The 26,838-nt window shown below is 45.5% G+C and overlaps 1 protein-coding gene across 3 annotated transcripts in view; it reads right to left on the reverse strand.

The window, feature by feature from the left end:
• TMC6 (transmembrane channel like 6) overlaps nucleotides 1-26,838 on the reverse strand; it is a 229,636-nt gene that overhangs the window by 106,794 nt on the left and 96,004 nt on the right. For 2 of the 3 annotated variants that reach the window (XM_078653859.1, XM_078653858.1), the window contains exons 2-4: nucleotides 13,901-14,043; nucleotides 8,342-8,867; nucleotides 7,512-7,624 (exon numbers count right to left, since the gene is read on the reverse strand). In XM_078653859.1, the coding sequence (XP_078509985.1) occupies nucleotides 7,512-7,624; nucleotides 8,342-8,397 (169 nt within the window). In that variant the 5' untranslated portion in view covers nucleotides 8,398-8,867; nucleotides 13,901-14,043. Of the gene's footprint in view, nucleotides 1-7,511; nucleotides 7,625-8,341; nucleotides 8,868-13,870; nucleotides 14,044-26,838 lie in introns of all 3 variants that reach the window. The other variant, XM_078653860.1, reaches the window with a different exon arrangement.

Raw genomic sequence — 26,838 nt, forward strand, 5'->3', positions numbered from 1 at the left:
TTCTTGTCCTTTCCTTGGCAGCAAGCAGCCACTGCATCCCAACCCCAGACAGCAAACAGCACAGGGGCAGTATTCCTCCTAAGCTTATCTGGCTCCTCTTGATTCCCCAGAAGTGATCTAAAGTTCTAGGGTCTAGGTCCAACTTTTTATACACACAAATTATTTGTTCTCTGAAGGCAGAGAGTCTCTGTACCCAGCCAAAACCAGTTCTGTCCTCACTGGTGCAGCTTCCTGGCAGGAGCAGGAGACAGCATTGTTGAAAGCAGACCTGGCCCAGGAAGGTGAAGGGAAATCTCCTCCCTCTACTCTAAATTCAACCCAGGTCGCATTCAGCCCAGCTCTGACTCATCAGACTGCTGGAGCCGCTGCCCTCTCCCATCTCCTGTCACTCATAAGCCAGACATGCAATACACAAACGTAGCAGAGGCACACTGGATGGTTAGGCAAGAAAATGCCCACTTCCTAAAAGTGGTATTTTCAAACACAGAATGTAAAAATCACCCTCACTAAAAGATGCACTTTAACATTCTGAGTTCAGGCATACTAAACTTTATTTTCCTATCTTGTTCCTAGGGCCAGTTATGTTTATGAGAGGTTATAAACTAACTGCCCATTCTAGCCTATGAGAACAAATAGCCTTGCAATAGTGAATAACTAAATTGGAAGTATTTCACTATCAGGACATGCCACATACATCAGGGCATGTCTACCTTTCACATACAATGCACCCTGCCCACAGGGGTACCTTGGGCCTACCTTCAGGGTGACTAACATGCAGAAAAGGGAAGGTTTGGGGACTGGCAAGTGTGTGCACTTGCCAAGTCGACATGGCAGTCCCAGACTGCACATAGGCTCTGCAATGGCAGGCCTGACTCACATTTTACAAGCTGCTTCTTTGGGTGGCACAATCTGGGGTTGCTTGGTGAGCAAAATAATGATGGATTAAACTCAGATCTGTGACTGAGGGTAAATGTTTTGCCATTGTGCAACATTCGTCCATCATCTTGTGTGTTTTGCTGTTCACCCTATGTTGGAAGGGTATGCCCAGACGTGGGTTCGTGCTCACTATGCCACTGGAGTCAAGCTATCCTGGCTGAAGACGGCTGACAGCCAGAAACCGGTCTTAGGATGCTTGATTCCGGTCCAGGGAAGACATGGCTTGGCAGTTCGGGCTGGACTGTTCCCATGAGGCACAGGGTCAAGACTGATTTGCATATGGCCATGTCTGAACTGGGGTGGCTTTGTGAGCAAAATAACGATGGATTAAACCCAGATCCGTAACTGAGGGTGAATTTTTGCCATTGTGCATCATCTTGTGTGTTTTGCTGCGAACCAACCACCAGCATTTGATTTACAGGCCCTGGGCAAACATGGTGCACTGTACTAGGGTCTGACAAGTAAATCAAATAACCAATCATGGAGTCACTAATCCATTACAACAATTTACAACAGGGAGCACTTGCACCTTGGAACTGAACAGCAGTGGCAAAGTGCCCAAAGCATCTAGACCAGCAAAAACACAGGGGGCAACAGCAAAAAATGGAAGGAAGACCCACACCAATGGTGCCAGGTCTAACAATTACCATACCTAACTATAACTTTACTTTAACCTTTGGCATTTTTAGTGAATGTATATATATTTACAATCTAATTCTACCATTGGTCACGTTGAGTGATGCCATTTTGGAAGTGCTTATATACAACATGTGGAAACCGTAATATATAGACATAGAAAACATACTCCCCATTTTGACGCTATATTTAACATAGTTCAAGTTTAATAATAATTCATAAATGCATCACATTGTTAATAAAGGCACAATATAATGTTATAGAATTGCATATGAATTAGAATTGTCAAGGCCAAAGTCTCTATTACTATGAAAAGACATGAAAAAACGCAAACACACAGCACCTGCAGTCCCGATGCAATTTACAATCATCTCTGGCAAATATGAAACAGGTGTTTTCCCATCTTGTTAAAGTTGTCAACATTTTGCCACGGGTCTTAGTAGTAAATCTTCCTTTGGCTGTCTGTAAGAGATGGGTGGAGTGTAGGAAGCTCCCATACTGCTTCCTATGGCGCTCCTAAGTGGGGAAGATTGACCCTTCCAAAGTGTTTTAATGTGGTATAATATGTAAATTGAAGGGAAATCAGTTCATGATCGAAATCCACAGTTTATTTGTAGGGTCACATATTCATTCATAACGACTCCATTAGTGAATGAACAAAGTCTTTAAATAGCACTTAACACAATCCCTATGCATTTCGGGACAAGCGTCCCTTCATCAGGGGACTTGGTTGATATCTGTAAGGAAATAAACACGAATTCAGGAGGTTGGCACAACCCTACGGTCATGGATGCTACAACTAAAGAGTGTGAGTGAGTCGGTGAAGTCACCCAAAGTACAGTAACGGAGGTGAAATAAAACGAAGGTGAAATAGAGAAATAACCAGTGTCTTGGACATTTTTACTAAATACGAAACATGAGACAGTGAAATATGGTTGCGAGGAGTAACAAAGGCAGGCACAAGACTGAAACAGGGTGCGAAATAAAGTAACTAGAAAACAACGTTAAAGGTAAAAAACGGTGCGGTCCCAAATGTCGTGGAGTTAAAAATGGGGGCAACGTGGCATGCGAGGCAAGTGCGGCAAAAGTAAATAAAAGGTAAACTTCCATGCGCCAAACACCCAAAGCGTAAAAAGTGGCCGCGAAATCTCACCGGTCCATGGTGCAAAATGTAATTCGACGAGTTCCGGGTAAACAGGAAACACGCCGAAGGGAAATGTGGGTCGCTTAAGAACGTGCAATAGAAATAGAAAACATTCTAGTAATCGTCAGTGAGGGAGATGTTAGTGGAACTAAAAAATTTAACACACCCCGAAGGGTAGAACACATGTTACGAATATTCAACATATGCGAGTAGGACCCTCTCAGGTTACAAATAAACACTAAATGCGTGAACGGAGTAAAAATGAAAAAACAAGCAAAATACAATGGGACTATAAAAACAAAAGGTAGACAAACGGAGTCGGCCATCTTAGGTGAGAATAAAACTCCACAAATCATCAGTCCGAACGATATAGAAATAGATCCAAAGAATGAAGAAAAAGAATAAGGAAAAATAGAATGAAAAGGAAAGGTCAGTAAGAAGTAGAATCTGAGTAAAGGAAATTGGTGCTGTAGCTGAGAAAATTATAGACGGACATTAAAAAAGGAACAAGAGGAAACAGAAGAAACAAAAACATATAGTAAATTCACAATGAATCAAAATGCAAAATTCAGTTCAAACAAAATGTAAAGAATGTGAGTAAGATAAAAATGAAGAGAAGGATAGCGGGTGAAAAAGAGGATAGCGGGTGAAAAAGATATGGAAATTAAGAGAGGCAAATGTTCATAGGAAACAACTATACTCAATTCTCTCATTGAGTCCTTTAGGATGACAAGCGTCCAGTTTCTTTATCCAAAAGGTTTCACGCTTTAACAATTTTTTGCGATTGTCAATGCCTGGTCTCGCAGGAACAATCTCCAGAACAAGGAACCTTAACTGGCTGACGTTATGCTGGAATGAAGTGAAATGTGCAGCTAAGGGTGATTTCAAGGATTTGTTCCTTATGGTGCTTTTACGTTCGGTAAGACGAACTTTAACTTTCCTTTCAGTCTTTCCGACATATGGTAAGCCACACGGGCACTTCAGTAGGTATACCAAATTCTTAGAGTCACACGTTGCGTTAGTCCGCAATTTTATTGGTATTCCAGACGATGGATGGTTGATGACGTTGCCTTTAATAATGTTATTGCAGTTGCCACAGTTGTGGCAAGGTCTGGTTCTCACAAACACTGCATTCGGTAACTCTGTTTGGTTTTCCAAAAGATTCTTTAGGTTACTGGCTCTTTGATATGCGCACAGATGGTTATGGTTAAAAATTCCTCCAAAATCTGGTTCACATTGAATCATTTGCCAATTTTTCAGGATAATGCTCTTGATGTTCGGGCTTCTAGATGAATATTTAGACACAAAAACCGGCCTCTCGTTGCGGGTTTGTTTGATGCTGGAGGTTAGAAGCTCATACCTGTTCTTCAGCGAAATGCGTTCCTGAGCTGTTTGTAAAGCAAATTCTGGGTATTTCCTCTCCCTGTATCTCTGTAAAATGTTCAATTCAGTCTGGTGGTATACTTCGGGATCAGAACAAATTCTTTTGGCCCGCAACAACTGCGAGTATGGCAAATGTTTCTTTAACGGAGTAGGATGACAACTGGTGTATAACAATGCATTATTTCTGTCTGTGGCCTTCTTAAATAAAGAAGTCTTGATCTCACCGTTATCAAGAGTGACTAAAACGTCCAAAAAAGGTAGACTCTCGGGGCTAGCACAATAGGTGAACCGTATATGATCATCCACACTGTTGATGTGAGAGATAAATTCAGGTATATCATTGATGTACCCACTAGCTGTTTTTTACTATCCTATCAAATTGAAGAAGACTCGAAAGTTCTATTGTTAGAACTAGTACAATTCACCCTGTATCACAGTTATTTTTCTTGGAACAACGAGTATTACACACAGCTAGTGGGTACATCAATGGGAAACTGTGCAGCTCCCAGTTATGCCAATTTGTTCATGCACCGTCTAGAACTTGACTACATTTTGAACAACACCAACTGGTCTAAGAGAATAAAAACTTATTGGCGATACATTGATGACATTTTTTTAATTTGGGTAGGATCACCGAATGATATACCTGAATTTATCTCTCACATCAACAGTGTGGATGATCATATACGGTTCACCTATTGTGCTTTCCCCGAGAGTCTACCTTTTTTGGACGTTTTAGTCACTCTTGATAACGGTGAGATCAAGACTTCTTTATTTAAGAAGGCCACAGACAGAAATAACGCATTGTTATACACCAGTTGTCATCCTACTCCGTTAAAGAAACATTTGCCATACTCGCAGTTGTTGCAGGCCAAAAGAATTTGTTCTGATCCCGAAGTATACCACCAAACTGAATTGAACATTTTACAGAGATACAGGGAGAGGAAATACCCAGAATTTGCTTTACAAACAGCTCAGGAACGCATTTCGCTGAAGAACAGGTATGAGCTTCTAACCTCCAGCATCAAACAAACCAGCAACGAGAGGCCGGTTTTTGTGTCTAAATATTCATCTAGAAGCCCGAACATCAAGAGCATTATCCTGAAAAATTGGCAAATGATTCAATGTGAACCACATTTTGGAGGAATTTTTAACCATACCCCTCTGTTCGCATATCAAAGACCCAGTAACCTAAAGAATCTTTTGGAAAACCAAACGGAGTTACCGAATGCAGTGTTTGTGGGAACCAGACCTTGCCACAACTGTGGCAACTGCAATAACATTATTAAAGGCAATGTCATCAACCATCCATCGTCTGGAATACCAATAAAATTGTGGACTAACGCAACGTGTGACTCTAAGAATTTGGTATACCTACTGAAGTGCCCGTGTGGCTTACCATATGTCGGAAAGACTGAAAGGAAAGTTAAAGTTTGTCTTACCGAACATAAAAGCACCATAAGGAACAAATCCTTGAAATCACCCTTAGCTGCACATTTCACTTCATTCCAGCATACCGTCAGCCAGTTAAGGTTCCTTGTTCTGGAGATTGTTCCTGCGAGACCAGGCATTGACAATCGCAAAAAATTGTTACAGCGTGAAACCTTTTGGATAAAGAAACTGGACGCTTGTCATCCTAAAGGACTCCATGAGAGAATTGAGTATATTTGTTTCCTATGAACATTTGCCTCTCTTAATTTCCATATCTTTTTCACCCGCTATCCTTCTCTTCATTTTTATCTTACTCACATTCTTTACATCTTGTTTGAACTGAATTTTGCATTTCGATTCATTGTGAATTTACTATATGTTTTTGTTTCTTCTGTTTCCTCTTGTTCCTTTTTTAATGTCCGTCTATAATTTTCTCAGCTACAGCACCAATTTCCTTTACTCAGATTCTACTTCTTACTGACCTTTCCTTTTCATTCTATTTTTCCTTATTCTTTTTCTTCATTCTTTGGATCTATTACTATATCGTTCGGACTGATGATTTGTGGAGTTTTATTCTCACCTAAGATGGCCGACTCCGTTTGTCCACCTTTTGTTTTTATAGTCCCATTGTATTTTGCTTGTTTTTTCATTTTTACTTCGTTCACGCATTTAGTGTTTATTTGTAACCTGAGAGGGTTCTACTCGCATATGTTGAATATTCGTAACGTGTGTTCTACCCTTTGGGGTGTGTTGAATTTTTTAGTTCCACTAACGTCTCCCTCACTGACGATTACTAGAATGTTTTCTATTTCTATTGCACGTTCTTAAGCGACCCACATTTCCCTTTGGCGTGTTTCCTGTTTACCCGGAACTCGTCGAATTACATTTTGCACCATGAACCGGTGAGATTTCGCGGCCACTTTTTACGCTTTGGGTGTTTGGCGCATTGAAGTTTACCTTTTATTTACTTTTGGCGCACTTGCCTCGCATGCCACGTTGCCCCCATTTTTAACTTCACGACATTGGGACCACACCGTTTTTTACCTTTAACGTTGTTTTCTAGTTACTTTATTTCGCACCCTGTTTCAGTCTTGTGCCTGCCTTTGTTACTCCTCGCAACCATATTTCACTGTCTCATGTTTCGTATTTAGTAAAAATGTCCAAGACACTGGTTATTTCTCTATTTCGCCTTCGTTTCTATTTCACCTCCATTACTGTACTTTGGGTGACTTCACCGACTCACTCACACTCTTTAGTTGTAGCATTCATGACCGTAGGGTTGTGCCAACCTCCTGAATTCGTGTTTATTTCCTTACAGATATCAACCAAGTCTCCTGATGAAGGGACGCTAGTCCCGAAATGCATAGGGATTGTGTTAAGTGCTATTTTAAGACTTTGTTCATTCACTAATGGAGTCGCTATGAATGAATATGTGACCCTACAAATAAACTGTGGATTTCGATCATGAACTGATTTCCCTTCAATTTACATATTAAACCACATTAAAACACTTTGGAAGGGTCAATCTTCCCCACTTAGGAGCGCCATAGGAAGCGGTGTGGGAGCTTCCTACACTCCACCTTGATCATTTCTTGTGTAAGGTCCCTGAGGCCAGAAGGGACCATTCCTGAGGCGCCCAAAAGCTCTTTGAACTTCAACTACATATAAGAATTTGTGTACCTTTAAGCACCAGGGTGTGCCACACTACTCTTTTTTCTGTTTCATGTAAGAGATGGGTGCCTTGAGCTTGGCCTTCTAGGGTCGGATAATGGGCTCATATCTTTTAACAGAATTATATCCCTCTGTCCCTCCTGATGAAATATCTTCTCTCAAGTCCTGGGTATACACTCTTTTCTCAAACACTGGTTGGATCATCTTCTCTCAGTGATACATTGAACCTCTTATCTTGGGTTGGTAACCCATCTTCACTCAATCCCCAGTTGAAGCATTTTACCGCCACTTCCCAGATAGACACTCTTACCCTGGCCGTTGAGGGGAAGCTGTTCCATTTCCAACTCTTCTGTCTCTTGCTCCCTCATCAAGTAACTGAAAGAGTTATGAAGAAAACTCTCCTCATCAGGACTCAGGTCCGTGCTGTTAGAAGACATAAAGTAACATACACTGATAAACAGCAGCAAAGAAGATTATCGCTACAAATATCCGGACATCTAAATTTTACCCCTCTACCCCACCTCACCCCACATTGCATAATCATGTGACTAAAAAGAAAATGGATAGCAGAAAACGAAAAGAGTAGTTTCCAGAATATGAGGAAAGAAACTGAACCAGAAACGACAATTGTAATGGAAAAAAGAGGGGGATAAGGAAAAGGGAGGAGGTAGTTCATGCTGCTCTGGCCGCTCTTCCTGCATGCAGCCTGATTCACTCCCAGATATAACCCACCGTCCACTACCACAACTCTCTATCACAGTCAATCAGTCGTACATAAAGGATAAGTATGTTTTATAGACGTCTGTTGACTTGACACAGGAAAACAAAGTTTGATAAATAGAACTGATGGACTGATGATTAATTATTAGGCTAAGGAATGGATAAAAGTGGAAAATGTGAAATTGCTGCATTTCCAACATACCTGAAACCAATTCAGGGTTTTATGAGGTTCTGCAGTCTAAAGTGAGACCCTGAGAGACTAACACCTTGAAAGCCTAGCATAGCTATGGTAAGAGAGAAAGAAGTAACAAGAAGGTGTGGACAATATTAAAGAGAATAAAGTACAGGAAAAGTGATAAAAGAATGGAATGTGGGTGGAAAATCTTGGGTGAGTTCCATTTCTGAAACATTCCTACTTACACAGAGTCATATCCATATTCTGGAACATTCACAATGACAGGTCGAGGTTTGTACATTTTAATGTCGGAGTCGAGGTCAACTCTGCTCCAGTGTTGTAAGATCTTGGACAAAGAAGAAGAGGCACTTTAGAATTCCAGACACGTCTACTTCAACATCTCAGAATTCCAAGCAGGGCTACTTTTTAGTCTCATGATCCCAAGCAATGACTTTCCAAGGTCTTAGGATTTCACAGAAGTAAGCTCCGCTGTCTCCAGATGCACAGGGGACCCCGTAAGTCTCCAAGGATTTCCTGCAAAGCCTCACAGTATCCCAGGTTTGCAGATTGAGCCTTCTAGCATTTCACTGTGCCATGCAGGGCGCATCTAGTGTTCTGGGTTTCCAGCATCTCAAGATTTCACACGCAGTGTACCACCAGGGAGGTAGGCTACAGTTAACACTGTCTTCCCTCCAGGGTCTCAGAGTTCTCAACAGGCTCATAACAGCATCCTAGGATTTGGAACTTGTTGTAGTGTTGTCACTCTGGAATCTACATACATAGAAAACAACGTTAAGATATATCTGTGTATAACATGAAATTGATCACTTTATTATCACTCGAGACTGCACACACTCCTAAAAAATAAAAAACGCACAAATACTGATGTAAAAATGCTAATGTTAAGTAATCAAGCAGTTCTAAAATGTTTCCCTCGACTTAGTGTTTCTGATAAAATAACTTGCTGCTTAAGAAAAATGCAGGTGGTTAAGTTGCAACAAGAAAGCTGTAAAGCTTGTACACTAAACACACCTCACAAATCAATATTTGCACATCAAGGGAATAGGCGGCCACTTAAGATGCTAGCTAACCAGCTCTCTACGCATACATAGAGCAACAACACTAACTTCCTTGTGACGCCACTGGGATGCCGCGCTAGGTCGTCCTAGTAAAGAGTGATGGTCTATATTGGTATATCCCTCCCTGGCGTTCCACAACACTCACTCCAATCTCATAAAATACTACATACCACATAGGGCTTACCTGACCCCAAACAAGATCAACCGCTATTTTCACCACACAAATGCGACCTCCCCCGCATCCAGTTGCATGATGCGGATTTCTAACATGCTCTGGGCATACCCATCACCTATCCACTACTGGCAAGAAGTCACAACCTACATAATGAACTGCACAGGGCGCGCCCCATTGCTCACGTGGGAGGTGTGCCTGCTGGAACTGTTCCGTTGAAACAAGGTCACTACTCGATGTATTGACTTAGTTCTCCTACTTGACAAGCGCCAGATAATTCATAAATGGAAGTCATCCACTGCCCCTGTGATCTCTGCCTGGGAGCACTCCATGAAAGCCTGGGCTCAGGCTGAGAGTGTGGCATTGCACAGGGAGTCTTCGCAAATACCCCATCGCCAACAGCGGGGACAATCTGCAAGTGGAGTGCTGGCGCCCCTCTAGCGGCATCTCTGTCCCTGACATAGCCACAGCCTCCAACTGCCCACATAGTGCTATGCCCATTGAGTACACCCGCCTTTTCGCCTTTTCCCCTCTTCCAGCATGCAGACTGACCATTTTCGTGCTACACTGCCGACATACATTTACTCATATAACGCACGGGTGCAGGCTAAGTCCAATGTTTGATGTGTCTTCCCCCCTTGTTTTTGAACTAAAATGTATTTTTGTTGCTCCTGTAATGCAACGATGTTATAAGCTGTCACAATCGCTTACGTATAACTGCATATGCGGACAGAACAGAACTCCGTCCGGTTTACTATGTCACTTGGATATATTATGTAAGCGAGGCTTATGACACAATACTGAAGTATTATCTGTCCCTGATAGTACACTGGAAGAAACACAGGCTTCCAAGGAGCCCCTTCCCTGAAGGAGTTCCTGAAGTAAAACTAACTGAACATGTTTGAGGCAGTGGGGATTCTAATCATTGAGGTGGGATCTTAACTGATAGTCTCAACTAAAAAAGATGAAAATGGCAAACTTGTGGATGTGTTTGCGTTGATGCACAAGGACTGCAAGCAATGGAAGGTTGCAAGGATCAGGGCAGGAACGGGGAATGAAGCACTTGACAAGCAAGTGTGTATCGCAAAAACTTTGCGTTGCAGCCATCACACTTTTCTAGTACACAGGCATGATATGGAAGGCCTGGGTTAATGTTGGCAGACTAGCCAGAGTCACAGACAATGAGGAGTTCGAAGCAACCCAGCATCTTGGTCATTATGGAACTCACACTGTCTCTTCTTAGATAAAGCTAGGCGGTCTCTGCAACTTCAAGGGCCTGGGAAAAAGCCAGACAGGTGTACCAACATGGAATACTGGATACCATGCAATACTCGCTATCTGACAACTGTGAAAACTGACTGTGACGTGCTGTGCCCATTCGAAAGCGTCCAAGGAAAACTGATTGGGTAAAAAGAAGATGATGTGTTACCTGGACATATTGGAAACCGATCATTAGGGCTGCTCAAGTCGTAATTGATCATACTGGAAATCAGTGGGTTTTCTTGACAAGATGAAATCTATTCATGGTGAAGGAGCATAGTGTAAACCAACCATGCATTCAAGCATGGGAATCAGGAAAGTAGATTACAAATCCCTGTGATGTGCCAATACAGGATATTACAATCTCAATGATGTGCTAATTGCGCACATTACAATTAGCCCCTAAGAGAAAACTGGGCATCATATTATATCAATTGAATATAGCAGAACTGCTCATGTTTACTAGTCATAATGGAAGATGGACGTGATGCATGAACCAGGAATAATATAACCTGGTTGTAATGCGCTAAGAGAGCATAATTGTTACTGTTCATGAAGTACTAACTGGGAAACTGGGTATTGGTGCACTACCTAGATAGAATGGAAAGTGGTCACGTTATGATTTTTGGGCATAGTGGCAACAGGCTACATAGTTGCTAACTGGGTATGCAAGAATGGTCAATGAGCTCGCTAGCATGATGGAGCATCGTCCTGATCCGGATGTACTAACTGGGAATGATTAAAACGGAATGAACTACCCAGAAAGGATATATTACAAAAAAGCATATTTCCAGTAGGACTGTAGCTGGATAAAGAGTCTTGTCTGGGATCCTTAAAATGGTATACAGTTAGTCCTGTGACATGAAATATATTTTTTAAAGGAAGTCAACCCCTCATCCAGTCGGTGATGGCATGCTTCATCATTGGGTCCAGTCCTGAGTGGGAAACCGCCATGAACATTGAAACACGATGTGTTGAAGGGTGGCCATTATAGAAGTGAGTAAAGTGAGGGGAGAGACTGTTCTATTACTCTAGTCATCCTTAGGTGTATGAAGAATATGGGAGTGCTGTGGACAGAAGATTGCGTATCTATCTTATGGGCTGTATGGGCATTGTAGGACTTCATGCATAAGGGAAATGACTTGTGGTCTTTTGTTTAACGATGCATATGTGCATGAATATGAAGCAAAAATAAGGGAGTCATAGGTGGCTTAAGCATTAACCCCTTCGGTGCTCATGACGGAGCGGTTCCGTCATGAGCGTCGGTTGAGCTGTGCTCATGACGGAACCGTTCCGTCATGACCACGCCCGTTTCTATTACGGCCCAGCACCGGAGGGGGAAACGCGGTCGCACCGAAAAGGTTAAGAGCTGGTGTGGAGCCGGACAAACTATATGCATGCGCATCGTCCCCCCTATGAAAGGGTTTTGAAGTTGTAATAATACAGCAAAGACCCATGCAATCATGTTGCTGGAAGTGTGTAGCTGTGCTTATGCATGAGGTTGTGGAAAAAAGGCAGTCATGCAAGTGTATACTTAGCATCTCTCGAGAGGTCTGAGATCTATGGTTCATGCCAATATAAATGGGACTATGGCATTATTCAACCCACCTTCATATGTGCTCTGGTGGGTCTGTCATAGTATGAGGAGCAATTATTGTGGATAAGGAAAGTTATAAGTGTTGATGACTCCGTGGTGTAAAACACTTCAACCCCTAGAAACGGGCATTGCACGTCCAGCCATAGTATTCGTAATTAGGCTAATTCTAGGATGGAAGTTACAAGAGAAGATTAGTGGCAACTGAATGGCAATGTCTGAGGGAACTTGTCCTCCAGGAAACAAAAGGAGGATCTGGGACTTACTGGTGAGGGAGGAGGAGATTGAAACAAGGGTAATTCATTTTAAGTAGAGTTCTTCAAGTTTTTCTAAAAGGGAGTGATAGTAAACTTTGATGAATGGGGCAGATAGGTTGGGTAGAAGAGCAGCAACTCCATTTCCGTCCACTGTGGTCTTCAGATGGAGGTTAGAAAGGATTCCATGCCTCTCTCAGGAAAAGCCTAGCTTACTGGGCTGAGAGACAATTGTTTTCATCTTGTAATATGAGTGAAGGCTGTTCTTGCAATAATTTCTCCATGGAACAGGCCAATCGAGTGTGATCTGTAGCTGGCTGGATCTGCTGGTTTGAAGTGTGCAAACAAAACAAAATAATCTGACGCAAGAGCTTTACTATCACATTTTTGATAATTTGTTTAGGGACAGAGTTTATAACCATTGCAATTACAGACAGAGTCTTCACGCAAGAGCCTGGAGCCATTTAGATAGGAGTTAGGTTATTTATTGAATGTTAGAACATTGGAATGTTGGGAGCTCCATTGAACACAATGGAGTGGCTTCGGGCTTATAATGGCTGGTATAAGCCGGAGCTCCAACATTCCAATGTTTGTCTTTCTGTTTCTCCCTTTTTAATTTAGAACATTGTACAATCTACACTTAGTTGGTGGAATGTTCTATTAGCCCTTCTGCCTTGGTATATCCCAGATGTTAAGAATATATGATATTACAACGCAAACAATTACAACGCATGCCTTTACAACACGGGTTTTACATCGCAACTACCATTACATCGCATGATTTTACAATGCATGACATTACAACACATACCATTACAACGCATAATACGTTTGAGGCAACAGTGGGGTAGGTGTTGGATAGTGTAGGGGTAAACATTACTATTCCCACTCCAGTGTGTGCAAGAGTAGGGTAAGTGTTGGACAGTGTAGGGGTAAAAAATACTATTCCCCATGTACCCCAAAACCAATACCCACCATAAAACTAAAAAATCCCCATTGCATACCTTATAATGCGTTGTAATGGCATGCGTTGTAGTGACATGTGTTGTAATGGCATGCATTGTAATGGCATGCGATGTAAAGGCAGGTGCATTGTAACAGTTGCGTTGTAAATGTAGAGTGTTGTAATGGTTGTTTCCCGATGTTAAAGGCCCTCTGACGTGTTATAGTTCAGGGTCTTTAACAACTGGTATTGCCCTCAGCAGCAGGTTATAAGGCTCTATTAGGGGCTTAGAATACAGTCATAGTAAGTAGATTCCATCAGAGCTCCATTCTCCCTCTAACTGTCCATATCTCATAACTCCGACTTCAGACAACACAACAACATTCTATTAAATAAATTACTCTCAGCATTCTAGACACCAGCAGAGACATACAGTAAATGGGGACACATAGGATACTATAATAAAACATACAATATATAGGCGGACTGTTATTGACTCTACTTTTTGTGATGCTGCTCCTTGTGACCCCAACTCCAATCTTTGAGTTCACTGAGTTAATGCTTTTAATTTGCAGCTCTGCCATCAGCAAAAAGGTAGAACAGGCATTGACAAACAGGTGACCTTTCCAGGTCCTTCCAAAGGCCCTGCATGAAAAGGATAGTAGATCAGATCAGAAAATTGCTTTATTCGAGTTTTGCATACAAGTTAAAAATCATAAAAGCAGCATTAAAAAGTGAACAAATTCATACTTAGTCACATTTTTGTAAACTGTTCCAAATATTAATAAAACCTTTCCCCTCAACAATAGTTAACATGTCATAATCATGGTACCAATACAATAATCATTATCCAGCTGTTGGAAGAATAAAAAAACGCTGGGCGATACTCCCGCCAAGCTCCCTGTTTCAGAAGGGGTTTAATCCATCTTCTGCGTTCCTTTACATAGTATTTAAAAAATAATACCACGTGAATGGTAGTTTGCAGGGAAAGATTATTGCATGGGGATATCACCAAATTTCTCGACCAATCATTTATAGTTGGAAATGTTACCAGGCGATGAAAGGTCTCAAATCTCAACCTGGTAAGGACAAATCTATCAAAGCCCCTTAAACAAAATGCCAGATAGGGTTGGATGGTGTAGCACTTTAAGGTCATTTGATGCTGAATCACAGTATTCTTAAAGCGATTAATACATAACGTTTTCAATTCTTTTCTGGATAAACAAGAAATAGTCTCTGGATTTGAATAAAATTCTGGTCTGTTTAGGTCATTTGCCAATTTTTTTAATATAATTTAGCCACTGAATATTTCTGACATAATCCTGGAACATTATATCCTTAATGATTTCTTGGTTTAGGCCCAAAGTGGGCGAAGACCAGACTCTGTGCCATAATAATATTGGTTGTATTTTAAGGAGGTCTGTAATATACTCAAGTCCCAGTTCGCTATGGCAGTTAAAAACTGAGGTACTCTGGGGGGCCGCTAAAATAAACCTTAAAAAGGCATTTTCAACTACTTGTAGAGGGCCTACGTTGTAAAAAACCCAGATACCTGTCCCATAGATTGCTATGCTTCTACATTTTGCTATGTAAATTTTTAGTAAAATCTCTGGAGGTCTTTTTCCAAGCTTTTGAGCAAAATTCATTAGCGCAGCGGTCGAACGTTTAAACAGGAGAATCCTGCTCTTGACCGCGGGGGCCCACGATCCTGATGCCTCGATAAGTATTCCAAGATAGGAAAATGTGTTAGTGGATCCAATTCTGTCATCCCCTACTAACAAATTTTTACATTTATTCCCGCCTTTCCCACACGTCATCACAACGGTTTTCCTAGCATTGAGCTTTAGGCCCCTACTGGCCATAAACTCTATATAGGTGGAAAGTGCTCTCTGTAAGCCTATCTTGGTTCTGGCCATTAGCACCGCGTCATCCGCGTAGAGAAGGGAGACAATCTGCTTGCTGTTATATCTTGGTGAGTCTCTTACTTTGGCCCCCAGTTCCTCCTCCAAAGCGTTGGTATAAATGGAGAAGAGGAACGGGGCCAAAACGCAGCCTTGCCTTACACCCTTCTCCACGCAGAATGACTTGGTGCACTCTCCCTTGAGGCCATATCTTACCTTCGCGGTAGCTCCCATGTATAATTGTTTTAAAAATTGCACTATTGCAGGTTCCACCCTTATCTCCTTCAGGGTCTTCCACAGCTTATTATGATCTATGCAATCGAAGTCGGCCGTAAGATCAACAAATACTGCATACAAGCACCCTGGTTTTGCTTGAGTGTATTTTCCTTGTACTAAAATTAAGTTTATAACCTGTTCTAGGGTACCCATCTCTTCCCTAAAGCCATACTGGACAGGGCTCAAAATGTTATTGTCCTCTGCCCAGATATGGAGTTTATTTAGCACCACCCTTCCTGCAATTTTCATTAAGGAGTCCAAGAGCGATATTGGTCTATAACTAGAGGGGGAGTCCCGGTCGCCTTTTTTAAAGATCGGTATAATAATTGATTCCGACCAAGTCTTTAAAAATCTCATTGAGCAGCATGCCTCTAGAACACGAGTAAGGAGGGGGGCCCAGAGATCGGTGGTCATTTTAAATAGATCGATGGTAATCCCATCCGGGCCCGGGGCTTTACTTCCTTTGCTCAAGTTAATAGCCATCAGAAATTCCTCATGGGAGATCTCGATGTTGATCGAAAATTGAGCTAGTTGTCCCCCATGCTCCTCCACTAGGTCTTGGTTGCTTATGGGATCATCCACCTTAATGCTATAGACTTTCGAGAAGTAGTTGACCCATGTGTTATCATCGATCGCAACTTCTACCCTCGCTTTCCCCTTGTTGATAAAGAAAGGGGCGTTCACTGCCTGCCAGAACGACTGTGAGTCTCTACGCTGAGCGGCCTCAGAGATTATCCCATGCCTGCTCCTTTTATTCCCTTTTTGCGTTTTTTCCTGGCTAGGCTATAGGCCTTCCTACCGTTTTTAATTTCTACATAATCCCTTAATGGCTTGCTGAGGGCGACCTTCAGGCGGGCATAGGTCTTTGTACATTTACTGTCAAACCACCCATTACTCCTATTCTGCGGCTTCTTATTTGGGGCGGACAGTATATTCTGTACCTCATGTGTGATCTGCATAAAAGCATTTAAAATAACGTCATAGACTGGAGTATCTTCTCCTAGACACGTTACGATCGGAGTTAGGGCCCTGGATATGATTTTGCTATTTAATGCTCTCGGATCTTTTTTCCTCCACCGCAGGGAATATCCGTTTTGGCGGGCCAACACTATCTCTTGAGACCACACCAGGCTCTCTATGGTGGTAGGGGCATTTTTATCAAATACAGTTAAATTCATACTGAGTGGTAAATGATCACTTAGGCCATTTGGATGAATCATAAACGTTGTCACCCTATCTGCATATCGTGTAGGAATAATAATAAAATCAATCACTGATTTGAATCCTCATCCTATATATGTTGGATCAAAGTTCACCATTGGGCAACACATCAAATTTGCAAAACCTAAGTCATGTATGGCCATAATTTCATTAAACTTTTCCCCTCTATCAGTACGAATAAAATGCTTTGTGTGGCCGTGTTCTTCTTGTTCATTATCCCCATAGCCACAATCAATGTTGTTACAAACACTAGTATTAAAGTCCCCTCCCCATATCAAAATCACATCACTCCCTTTTGAAAGACTCTGGCTATTTATATTCACAATGAAACTGTTCATGACATCCACAAAGTTAACTTTATCGATATTACTGTAGAAATTTACAACAAACAGCTTTACCAATGAGGGAAACAGATGGTAACCATTTGATAACAGGCAGTACTTTTCGACATCTTGATATCCATTACCCTCAGCATGTTAGATATATATACACAAATACCCCCCTTGTGTCTCCCATGAGGTGACCGAAGTGCAGGGATGTGGAATTTTTTATATCCCTCCTGGTGTATCTCATTTATTGACCACGTCTCTTGGAGACAGAGTATGTCAAAATTATGGATAAAATCGCCCCATGTTTCATCCGTAACCTTTGAATAAAGGCCACAAATATTCCAGAAAGCAATTCTAACCACTCCTAGCACTAGGGCTGAATGACAGTCTATCTCACACACTTTGTCTAACAGAGCAATGGGTACCATCGCCTGTGACGGATTTTCCCCACAATCTTCAACTATAGATAATGGGTCAACAGATTCCCTAATTCCACTATTTGTCAATTTAGGCAGGGTAGTAGCCATGGTTGCTGTAAGGAGTGGGTCAGTCTCACTATATGGTTCTGAGTGGCTATCTGATTTTTGCTGCTTAGGTGGTACTACACTTATTGTTTCTGTACTCATCGGATCTCCAAGGTCTTGATGAGTTACCTTAATGATAGCCCCAATGCGTGGACGTTGATCATTATTAAACTCCCTCCCCGAGTTTCCAGTCTTCCCTATCCTCACAGGTTTCCCCTTATTATAACAAGGACTATAATGTCAATCCACGTCCTCCAGATATTGTAAGGGTTCAAACCTATTACTTACCCCTAGGTTATACCTTAAGTTATTAGTGGGGTAAGTAATGCCATGGAATGGATGTTGCTTTCCTGTCAGACACGGGTGGTAAAAATAGCCCAAGGGGAGAATGTTTATACTATCCTCTCTCACCTCTATGGTTCTAGAGCGAAGTAGAATTTCGAGAACTAGCGTTGAGGAACTCAGGGTCAGAAACACACAATCCCCCCCCTAAGGTTTTTCTGTTGTTACCAATCCATGAGACACGTCTCACCATCTTAAATGTATTCAACATCTCTTTCGCTAATCCTGTCTTAGAGCCCAGGTGGTGTATGATCTTATTCCGTAATGCAGGCCAAGTTTCTTTATCAGACTCTTTTAACGGAGTAACATTTGCTAGGACAATGATGTAAGGGGCTGTAGCTGGAGGGAGGTTTAGAATAATAGGCTCTGAAGGAGCCTCCTGAGTGGATGATCCTATAAGAGTATGAGATGAATGAGTTTTAACAGTGGATAACAACCCCCCATTCTCTTTAACACTACATCCTGCTCCACCTTTAGCATCTTTCCTATTTAACCCCAGGCCACCTGAGGATACACCTTTTGTGTTGGATGAATTTTCCTTCGTAATGCCGGCATTGTTACTTTCTCCATGATTAAGACTAGATGGGATCTGCCCACAGATTTTATCTCCACCCTCCTCCCCACCTAACAATGGTAATCTTGATGCAATTGAATTTAATCTGCTCATTATTAGAGCTTGCCCTGCTTCTAATTGGTTTAATCTAATCTGTAATGGTCCAATTAGCGGTTTTATAGTAGAATTTAATTCAATGAGGGAACTCTTAATTTCAAAGGATACATTATTATGTGAACCTTTAACATTATTAACGCTCTTTGTTTGGTTCGCCCTTTTCTTAGCCTTGGTTAGCCTTGAGGATTCCTTTCCTTGATTTAATTTGAATAAAGGGGAAATGCCTTTGGAAGATACGGCGGTTTTGTGGATCAAAGGTGGTAGACTGATGGGGGAAGCTTTCTTTTTCATAAAACAAGATCTCTTTGATGGAGGGAATGTGGCAGACTCCTGATCATCTGAAGAAATCTCGTCACTTCCTGTAAGAATACAGCCATTTAATGGCTCGGTGGGCGCGTTACAGATTTTATCTCAGGAAGTTTTACCAGAGGAGGACTAAGGGCCCTACTAGCCTCCGTTGATGGCAATGCCTCCTTGTCCTTGGTCAATGCATCTTCCACACTCAGGATTTGTTTTTCTATGGCCCCCACCTCCCCTTTCAAATAGTTCATTAGCGACATATGTGGTTTTGGCCTATGGGTTTGCTTGATTTAGCTTTCTCTTTCCCATCTTCTGCAATGGCTGCCTTGTCAGTCAATACAATATACAAGTCTCTATTCAGTTAAGTCTGTTCTCCGCTGATCCTACCTTCAATTTGGTTTTGTCCCAGGCAGCCTCAGATCGAAGGACTCAGAGACCGGGCCCAGCCCAGCCTCTTCCGGGCTGTGTCGGGTGCAGACGGGCCCGCCCTTGGACCGGGCGAGCCCACACGCGTCCCGTGACAGACAACTCTTATTCTCCCGGTGGCAGAAGGAGCTCCTCCTATCCTCTCGCGAGACCGCGCTGCCCTCTGGTTGTTGTGGTCCGGGCAGAGCGCTGTCCGCGTTTCAGGAGGAGAAGAGGTTTGGAGCGATGAGGCTGCAGCAGCAAAGAGTGGTCCCTCTATTGAACATTCCGTGGATGTGGCAAAAAGCAGGGCAGAGAACCTTCAGGTAAGGGCAAAATCGATGGGCGTCCCAAAGGATAGTAAAATACTGGGTAACAAGTTGTGGCAATGCTAATAGGTCTGGCTTATGAATGGAAGTGCCTTTTGTGTCACTGGTGGGTTAATCAATAAGAGTACTTGTAGAGCGCGCTACTTACCCGTGAGGGTCTCAAGGCGCTGAGGGGAGGGGGTGCTGCTACTGCTCGAAGAGCCAGGTCTTGAGGAGTCTTCTGAAGGCGAGTAGGTCTTGAGTCTGCCGTATGTGGGTAGGGAGGGTGCTCCAGGTCTTGGCGGCGAGGTAGGAGAAGGATCTGCCGCCGGAGGTTGTTCGTTGGATGCGGGGGACAGTGGCAAGGGCGAGGCTGGCGGAGCGGAGCTGGCGTGTGGGGGTGTAGAAGCTGAGTCTGCTGTTAAGGTGGGCTGGTCTGGCATTGTGGAGTGTTTTGTGTGCGTGGGTGAGGAGCTTAAAGGTGATCCTCTTGTCGACGGGGAGCCAGTGTAGGTCTCTCAGGTGGGGGGTGATGTGGCTGCGGCAGGGGACGTTGACGATTAGTCGGGCAGAGGCGTTTTGGATGCGTTGTAGTCGTTGTAGGTGTTTGGCTGGGATTCCTGCGTAGAGTGTATTGTCGTAGTCCAGTCTGCTGCTGACGAGGGCCTGTGTCACCATTCTTCTTGTTTCGGTCGGGATCCACTTGTAGATCCTGCGGAGCATGCGGAGGGTGTTGTAGCAGGAGGAGGAGACGGCGTTGACCTGCGTAGCCATGGAGAGGGAGGAGTCGAGGATGAATCCTAGGTTGTGTGCATGGTCGGTGGGTGTTGGTGCTGTTCCCAGTGTGGTTGGCCACCAGGAGTCGTCCCAGGCTGAGGGGGTGGGTCCGAGGATGAGTACCTCCGTCTTGTCCGAGTTCAGTTTCAGATGGTTGCTCCTCATCCAGTCGGCGACGGCCTTCATTCCCTCGTGGAAGTTGGTTTTGGCAGTGTGTGGGTTCTTGGTGAGGGAGAGGATGAGCTGGGTGTCGTCGGCATAGGAGATGATGTTGAGGTCGTGCTGACGGGCCACTTGTGCGAGGGGGGCCATGTAGATGTTGAACAGCATCGGGCTGAGGGATGAGCCCTGGGGGACGCCACAGTTGATGTTGGTGGCTTCGGATCGGAAGGGTGGAAGGGGGAAGCTCTGGGTTCTGCCGGAGAGGAAGGACGTGTTCCAGTCAAGAGGATTCTCTTGGATTCCGGCTTCTAGGAGGCATGTCTTTAGAGTGCGATGGCAGACCGTGTCGGAGGCGGCCGACAGGTCCAGGAGGATGAGGGCTGATGTTTCGCCGTTGTCTAGTTGGCGCCTGATGTCGTCTGTGGCAGCGATGAGGGCTGTCTCGGTGCTGTGGTTTCGTCTGAATCCGGACTGGGACGGGTCCAAGATGCTGTTGTCTTCCAGGTGGCGGGCCAATTGCCTGTTGACGATTTTCACGATGACCTTTGCCGGGAACGGGAGCAGGGAGATGGGCCGGAAGTTCTTTAGGTCCTTGGGGGTCTGCCTTGAGCTTCTTGAGGAGGGCGGTGATTTCGGCGTGCTTCCAGCTTTCCGGAAATGTCGCTGTTTCGAAGAAGATGTTGATGAACTTCCGTAGTTGGGGTGCGATGGCTGCGTCTGCTTTGTTGAATACGTGGTTTGGGCACGGGTCTGACGGAGATCATGAGTGGATGGAGTTCATGACCTTGCGTGTCTCGTCGTCATTGATGTTGGACCAGGAGGTCAGGCAAATGGCGCTGGTGGTGTTCGCAGGGGAGGTGGAGTCTGGCGTAGTCAGGGCAGATGTGGTGTTGAAGCTGTCGTGGATGTCAGCGATCTTGCGGTGGAAGAAGATGGCTAGCGAGTCGCACAGTTCTTGTGAGGGCGGGATGTCGTTGGCGCTGGGGTTGGAGAGTTCCTTTACGATGCTGAAGAGCTCTTTGCTGTCGTGTGCGTTGTTATCAAAGCGGTCTTTGAAGGAGGATCTCTTGGCTAATCTGATGAGGTGGTGATGTCTGCGGGTGGCGTCCTTGTGGGCTGCGAGGTTGTCCGGTGTGCGTTCGTGGAGCCATATTTTCTCCAGTTTTCGGCATGCGTGTTTAGTGTTTTTTTTTTTTTTAGGAGGTCTGGAGCTTGTTGGTGACCCAGGTGGCTCTCTTGCTGGCATGGCTGTTGGAGGGTTTCTTGAGTGGGGCGAGGGTCTTGGCGCAGTCGTCGATCCACTGTCTGAGGTTGCAGGCTGCGGCGTCTGGGTTGGTGGGTGGCTTCTGGTCGAGGGTGGCGATTAGCCGGTCTTCGGTGATTTTGCTCCAGCAGCGGCAAGGCAGCTGTTGGGTGCGGTGGTGCGTGGTTGGTTTCTTGAAGGTGAAATGAATGCAGCGGTAGTCGGTCCAGTGGAGTTCGGTGGTGTGGTCGAAGGTGACGTGGGTGCCTGTGGAGAAGACGGGGTCCAGCGTGTGGCCGGCGGCGTCGGTGGGTGCGGTGACGAGTTGTTTGAGGCCGAGGTTGGCGAGGTTGTCGATCAGGTTGGTGGAGTTGACGTAGTTGTTGTTCAAGAGGTGGAAGTTCAGGTCCCCGAGGAGGATGTAGTCCTTGGAGGCGAGTGTGTGGGTGCTGGCGAGGTCGGCGATGGAGTCGCTGAACTGAGCCCGGGGTCCGGGGGGTCTGTAGATGAGTTTTCCTCTGAGGGTGGTGTTGGGGTCGGTATGGATCCGTAAGTGCAGGTGTTCGGCGGTGTGGAGGGTGTCGTCTGCGTGGGTGGCGACCTTGAGGGTGGGCTTGTGGACGATGGCTATTCCTCCTCCGGTTCCGTTGGCGCAATCCCTGCGGGTGATCTTGTAGCCGTCCGGGATGGCTATGGCGATGTCCGGTGCCGAGGAGTCGTTCCACCAGGTCTCGGTCAGGATGGTCACGTCTGGGGCGGAGGTGTCGAGCAGATCCCAGAGCTCGACGGCATGTTTGCTTGCGGAGCGGGTGTTCAGGAGTATGCGGCGGAGGTGGTTGGGTCCAGTCCTTGGAGGTTTGGTGGTTCTGTCGCAGGTGAAGCTGAAGGTGAGGCAGGAGAAAGGTCCGTGGGTCCGTTTTGGGGTGGCCTGGAAGCAGGTGTGATTTCGGCCGGCGTTGAGTGCATGGAGGCTGCTGGCGTCGTAGTGGAGTCTGGTGTCGTGGCGTTTGCGGGGTCCAGGGGTTCTGGCGCTGGGTGCGGTCCAGGCGCGGACGAGCGCAGACGGGCTTTCCTTAGGCACAGCCGCGCAGCTGCCCCCATTTGAAGGGGAGCTTGGAGGGAGGAGCAGCTGGGAGGCGGGAGGCAGGGGATGGCGAATGGGTGTGAGGCCGCAGGGGCAGTAGCGGCAGGAGGTGAGCAGTGGGCACAGGGGGGCGAGGGAAAAATCAGGGGTAGCAAGAAGGACAGAAGGCAAGAAAACGAGCACAATCAGGGAACAGAGGCAAGAAAAACTAGCACAATCAGGGAACAGAGGCAAGACAAGCATTTACAATGCAATGGTCTTGGCATTATTAAAATGTAGAGCTATTGGCATTGCTCATGACATTTTGTTTTTTAAATCATAAATAAATAGCATTGTCATTTACATTGCCAATAGCTTAATCGTTAAATATATGGCATTGTAATTTACAACGCCAATAGCTTAAATCGCTCGCATATGCATGACCTATTGCATTTACACCCACACAGACCCACACACAGAGCCACCAACACAGAGTCATTCACATAGAGCCACCCACACACACAGAGCCACCTACACAGAGCCACCCTCACACACACAGAGCCACCTACACAGAGCCCCCCTCACACAGAGCCACCCACACAGAGCCACCTACAAAAAAAGCTATCCACACAGAGCCACACACACAGAGTCCCACACACACACACAGCCCCACACACACAGCCCCACACACACAGCCCCACACACACAGCCCCACACACACACACACAGAGCCCCCCCCCACACACACACACAGAGCCCCACACACACACAGCCACACACACACACAGCCACACACACACACAGCCACACACACACAGAGCCACACACACAGAGAGAGCCACACACACACAGACAGAGCCACACACACACACAGACAGAGCCACACACACACACAGACAGAGCCACACACACACAGACAGAGCCACACACGCACGGACAGAGCCACACACACGGACAGAGCCACACACACACGGACAGAGCCACACACACATGGACAGAGCCACACACACACGCAGACAGAGCCACACACACACGCAGACAGAGCCACATACACTCGCAGACAGAGCCACACACACACGCAGACAGAGCCACACACACACGCAGACAGAGCCACACACACACAGACAGAGCCACACACACACACACAGACAGAGCCACACACACACACAGACAGAGCCACACACACACACACACACACACAGACAGAGCCACACACACACACAGACAGAGCCACACACACACAGACAGAGCCACACACACACAGACAGAGCCACACACACACAGACAGAGCCACACACACACAGACAGAGCCACACACACACACACAGACAGAGCCACACACACACAGATAGAGCCACACACACACAGATAGAGACACACACACAGAGCCACACACATTCCACTACAAGGCCATCACATTTACTGAACTGAGCCCTGAGGCTTTCACAGTCTGCAGAAATTGATTCATTACAATATGAGTGCAAGGCTGGCTACCTGATAGCGTGCTCAGGGTAGCCGGTTGGGCACAACAGCCCCCTCTTTGTCATACTGTCCAAATGGCAGAGAGAGCAGTCATTGGCAGTAGTGTCTGTTCCTGTCTCACCAGAGATCAGACCCATGTTTCGATTATGCATCAGGCCCTTGCTTGCTGTCCTCTCTCCGTGACCTCAGACTGACCCACAGTTTGGAAAGGTATATCCATGCTGACCGCCTGCAGCTACTTCTACTCCCTCCCTCAACCCCAGCCGGAATAAAACGGCACGCGAGGGCTGTGTGGTTACTACAACTTGTGAATCTACTAATCTACAGACACAAGTTATTGTTGGGACTACCTCTCCCTGCCAGACTCACTCTCACAAGAGACACGAAACTGACACTTGCGAGAGAGGCCACAAACTTAATGAGCACATTCCTATCAGACTGAAAAAGGGGTGATATGCGCTGGTGGGCAGTGTGAGGAGGCTTGCACTGTCATGGAAGAAGCAGAACAACAGGAAGCACACAATCTAGGCATCTGTCACCTCCCGGGGAGAGGTAAATGGATTAGGCAAAGCCACAAAGGCACTAAACGTCCCCTCAGAAAAGTGAGGTGACGTAATCTTTCGCTCCCATAACTCCTCTCTTTGTAATAAATAGCATTGTGACTGAGTTTCGATTATTATTGTTTGCGTATTTTGGAATTATGTCTTTTTTTTATCAAACGACATTGTTTTGCTGTGCTCTCTGGCACTCGGCCCAAGGTGGTGACTGCGGGTATCGTCATGGTACAGGTGCAAAGAGGGAGCGGTGAGCCCCTCCCGGGGCTGCTTACAACTCACCCTCTTCAAAGAGCGCAGGGGGCTCTTCACGGCCAGTGGGGAAGCAAGGAAAGGGGTGCTCCCTGCCCTCGGATGGGCTGCAAATCATAGCCATAAGTTGGGTACAGTAGCAGTGGGGCACAGTGCCACGGGCACTGCTGCGCTATAGAAAGCACTATGTCCCAGACAGTCAGTGCTTCTAAGAGGTCGGGGGGCTGGGGAAGAGTCAAGTGCATTGATGAACTTCACATGGCGGCTACCACCTGCTGTCTGCAAGTGCCCGCAGCCCTAGCAACCCCTACTGTTTGTCCCCCGTACCAAGAAGGTCAGACAGAGAGTCCTGGGAAAGCTCCTGTCTGGAGTCCAGCGCTGGCAGCGGACCCAGGTAAACTCTGGAATGAAAGCCCTGCTGTTCCTTTGTGATACTCCTTCTGGAATGTCACTTACTCACACCCCCAACTTCCGCCCCTCCCGACATGACCTCTAATCCCCCAACCCCTCCAAAACCATGCCTGGTTACCCACTTGTCACCTTGGTGCCAGCATGACACCCCTTGTAACTCTGCCGAGCACGGTCAGCCGGAACAAGACGGGTCCAACCCCAAATGTGGTGGTGGGGGTGTCTCGCGCTCCCCCCCACCCCCTCCGCGCCGCGAGTCTCCGCCCAAAATGTAAAGTTCTATAAACACAGCCCCATCTGCAGTCTCTGAAATGAACAAACAATCCCACAGTTGGATTCAACTCAGCACGCCCCACCCCGCCCCGCCTCCTCCCGGCTGGAGCTGGCTTAGCGCACAGTGGCGGCTGCAGAAAAGCTTGGGCACACTGTCTGCACCTCTCAGTGGCTGCGCAGCTCTCCCCACCACCACAGCTCACCTCGCCTCTACACAGCACCTACCAGGGGACCCCACCAGGACTACGGCCACCCACAAATGGCATTTGACACCCGACTGGCAAACAGACGTCATGAAGACACTAAAACCTCGCCAAATAATTGGAACAGCACCCAGCATTAAAATGAAGGTACTCTGCAGTGTAGCTGCAGAACTAGTTCCTCACTAAACCAAACATCCGCACAGTTCATGGGTCAACTATCATTAGACAGGGAGGTAGATCTCTGGTGATAGAACGACAGAGGGCCTTCCTTACCATACAGGACCACTACCGTCGATTTATTAAACTCGATTTATTAAACTACCAAGAATGGATTTATAATTGGACACCAATCAGTTCAAGGTGCCTGGCACGACGATCGAATAATTTAAGATACGGCTTCTCACTCATATGGTCAGACTCAGTCCGCCCTTTCTCCCTTCACACTTTGCTTACCTCATAACGCTGTAACGTAATTACAAGAAAACGCGCAGTGCTTTACATGTAAATCAGAAGACAAGGAGACAAAAACGGTATAACATGAAAAAACCTGCACCTATTATCAGCATACAAAGCCCAAGAAAGGAAATAAAAGGTTGAAAAGATGGCTGACACAACTTGCTTTGGTTTCTCATGTAAAATGGTTAACGAATGCTACTGAAGAAAAGAAAATACATAACAGAAGGAGCATTGTAGGCACGTCGCTGCTCCACAATCTGCCAGCTACTGAAGGAAACATCTCAACTACAC

Source organism: Lissotriton helveticus, chromosome 7 (assembly GCF_964261635.1).
Source record: "Lissotriton helveticus chromosome 7, aLisHel1.1, whole genome shotgun sequence".
Lineage (NCBI taxonomy): Eukaryota > Metazoa > Chordata > Amphibia > Caudata > Salamandridae > Lissotriton > Lissotriton helveticus.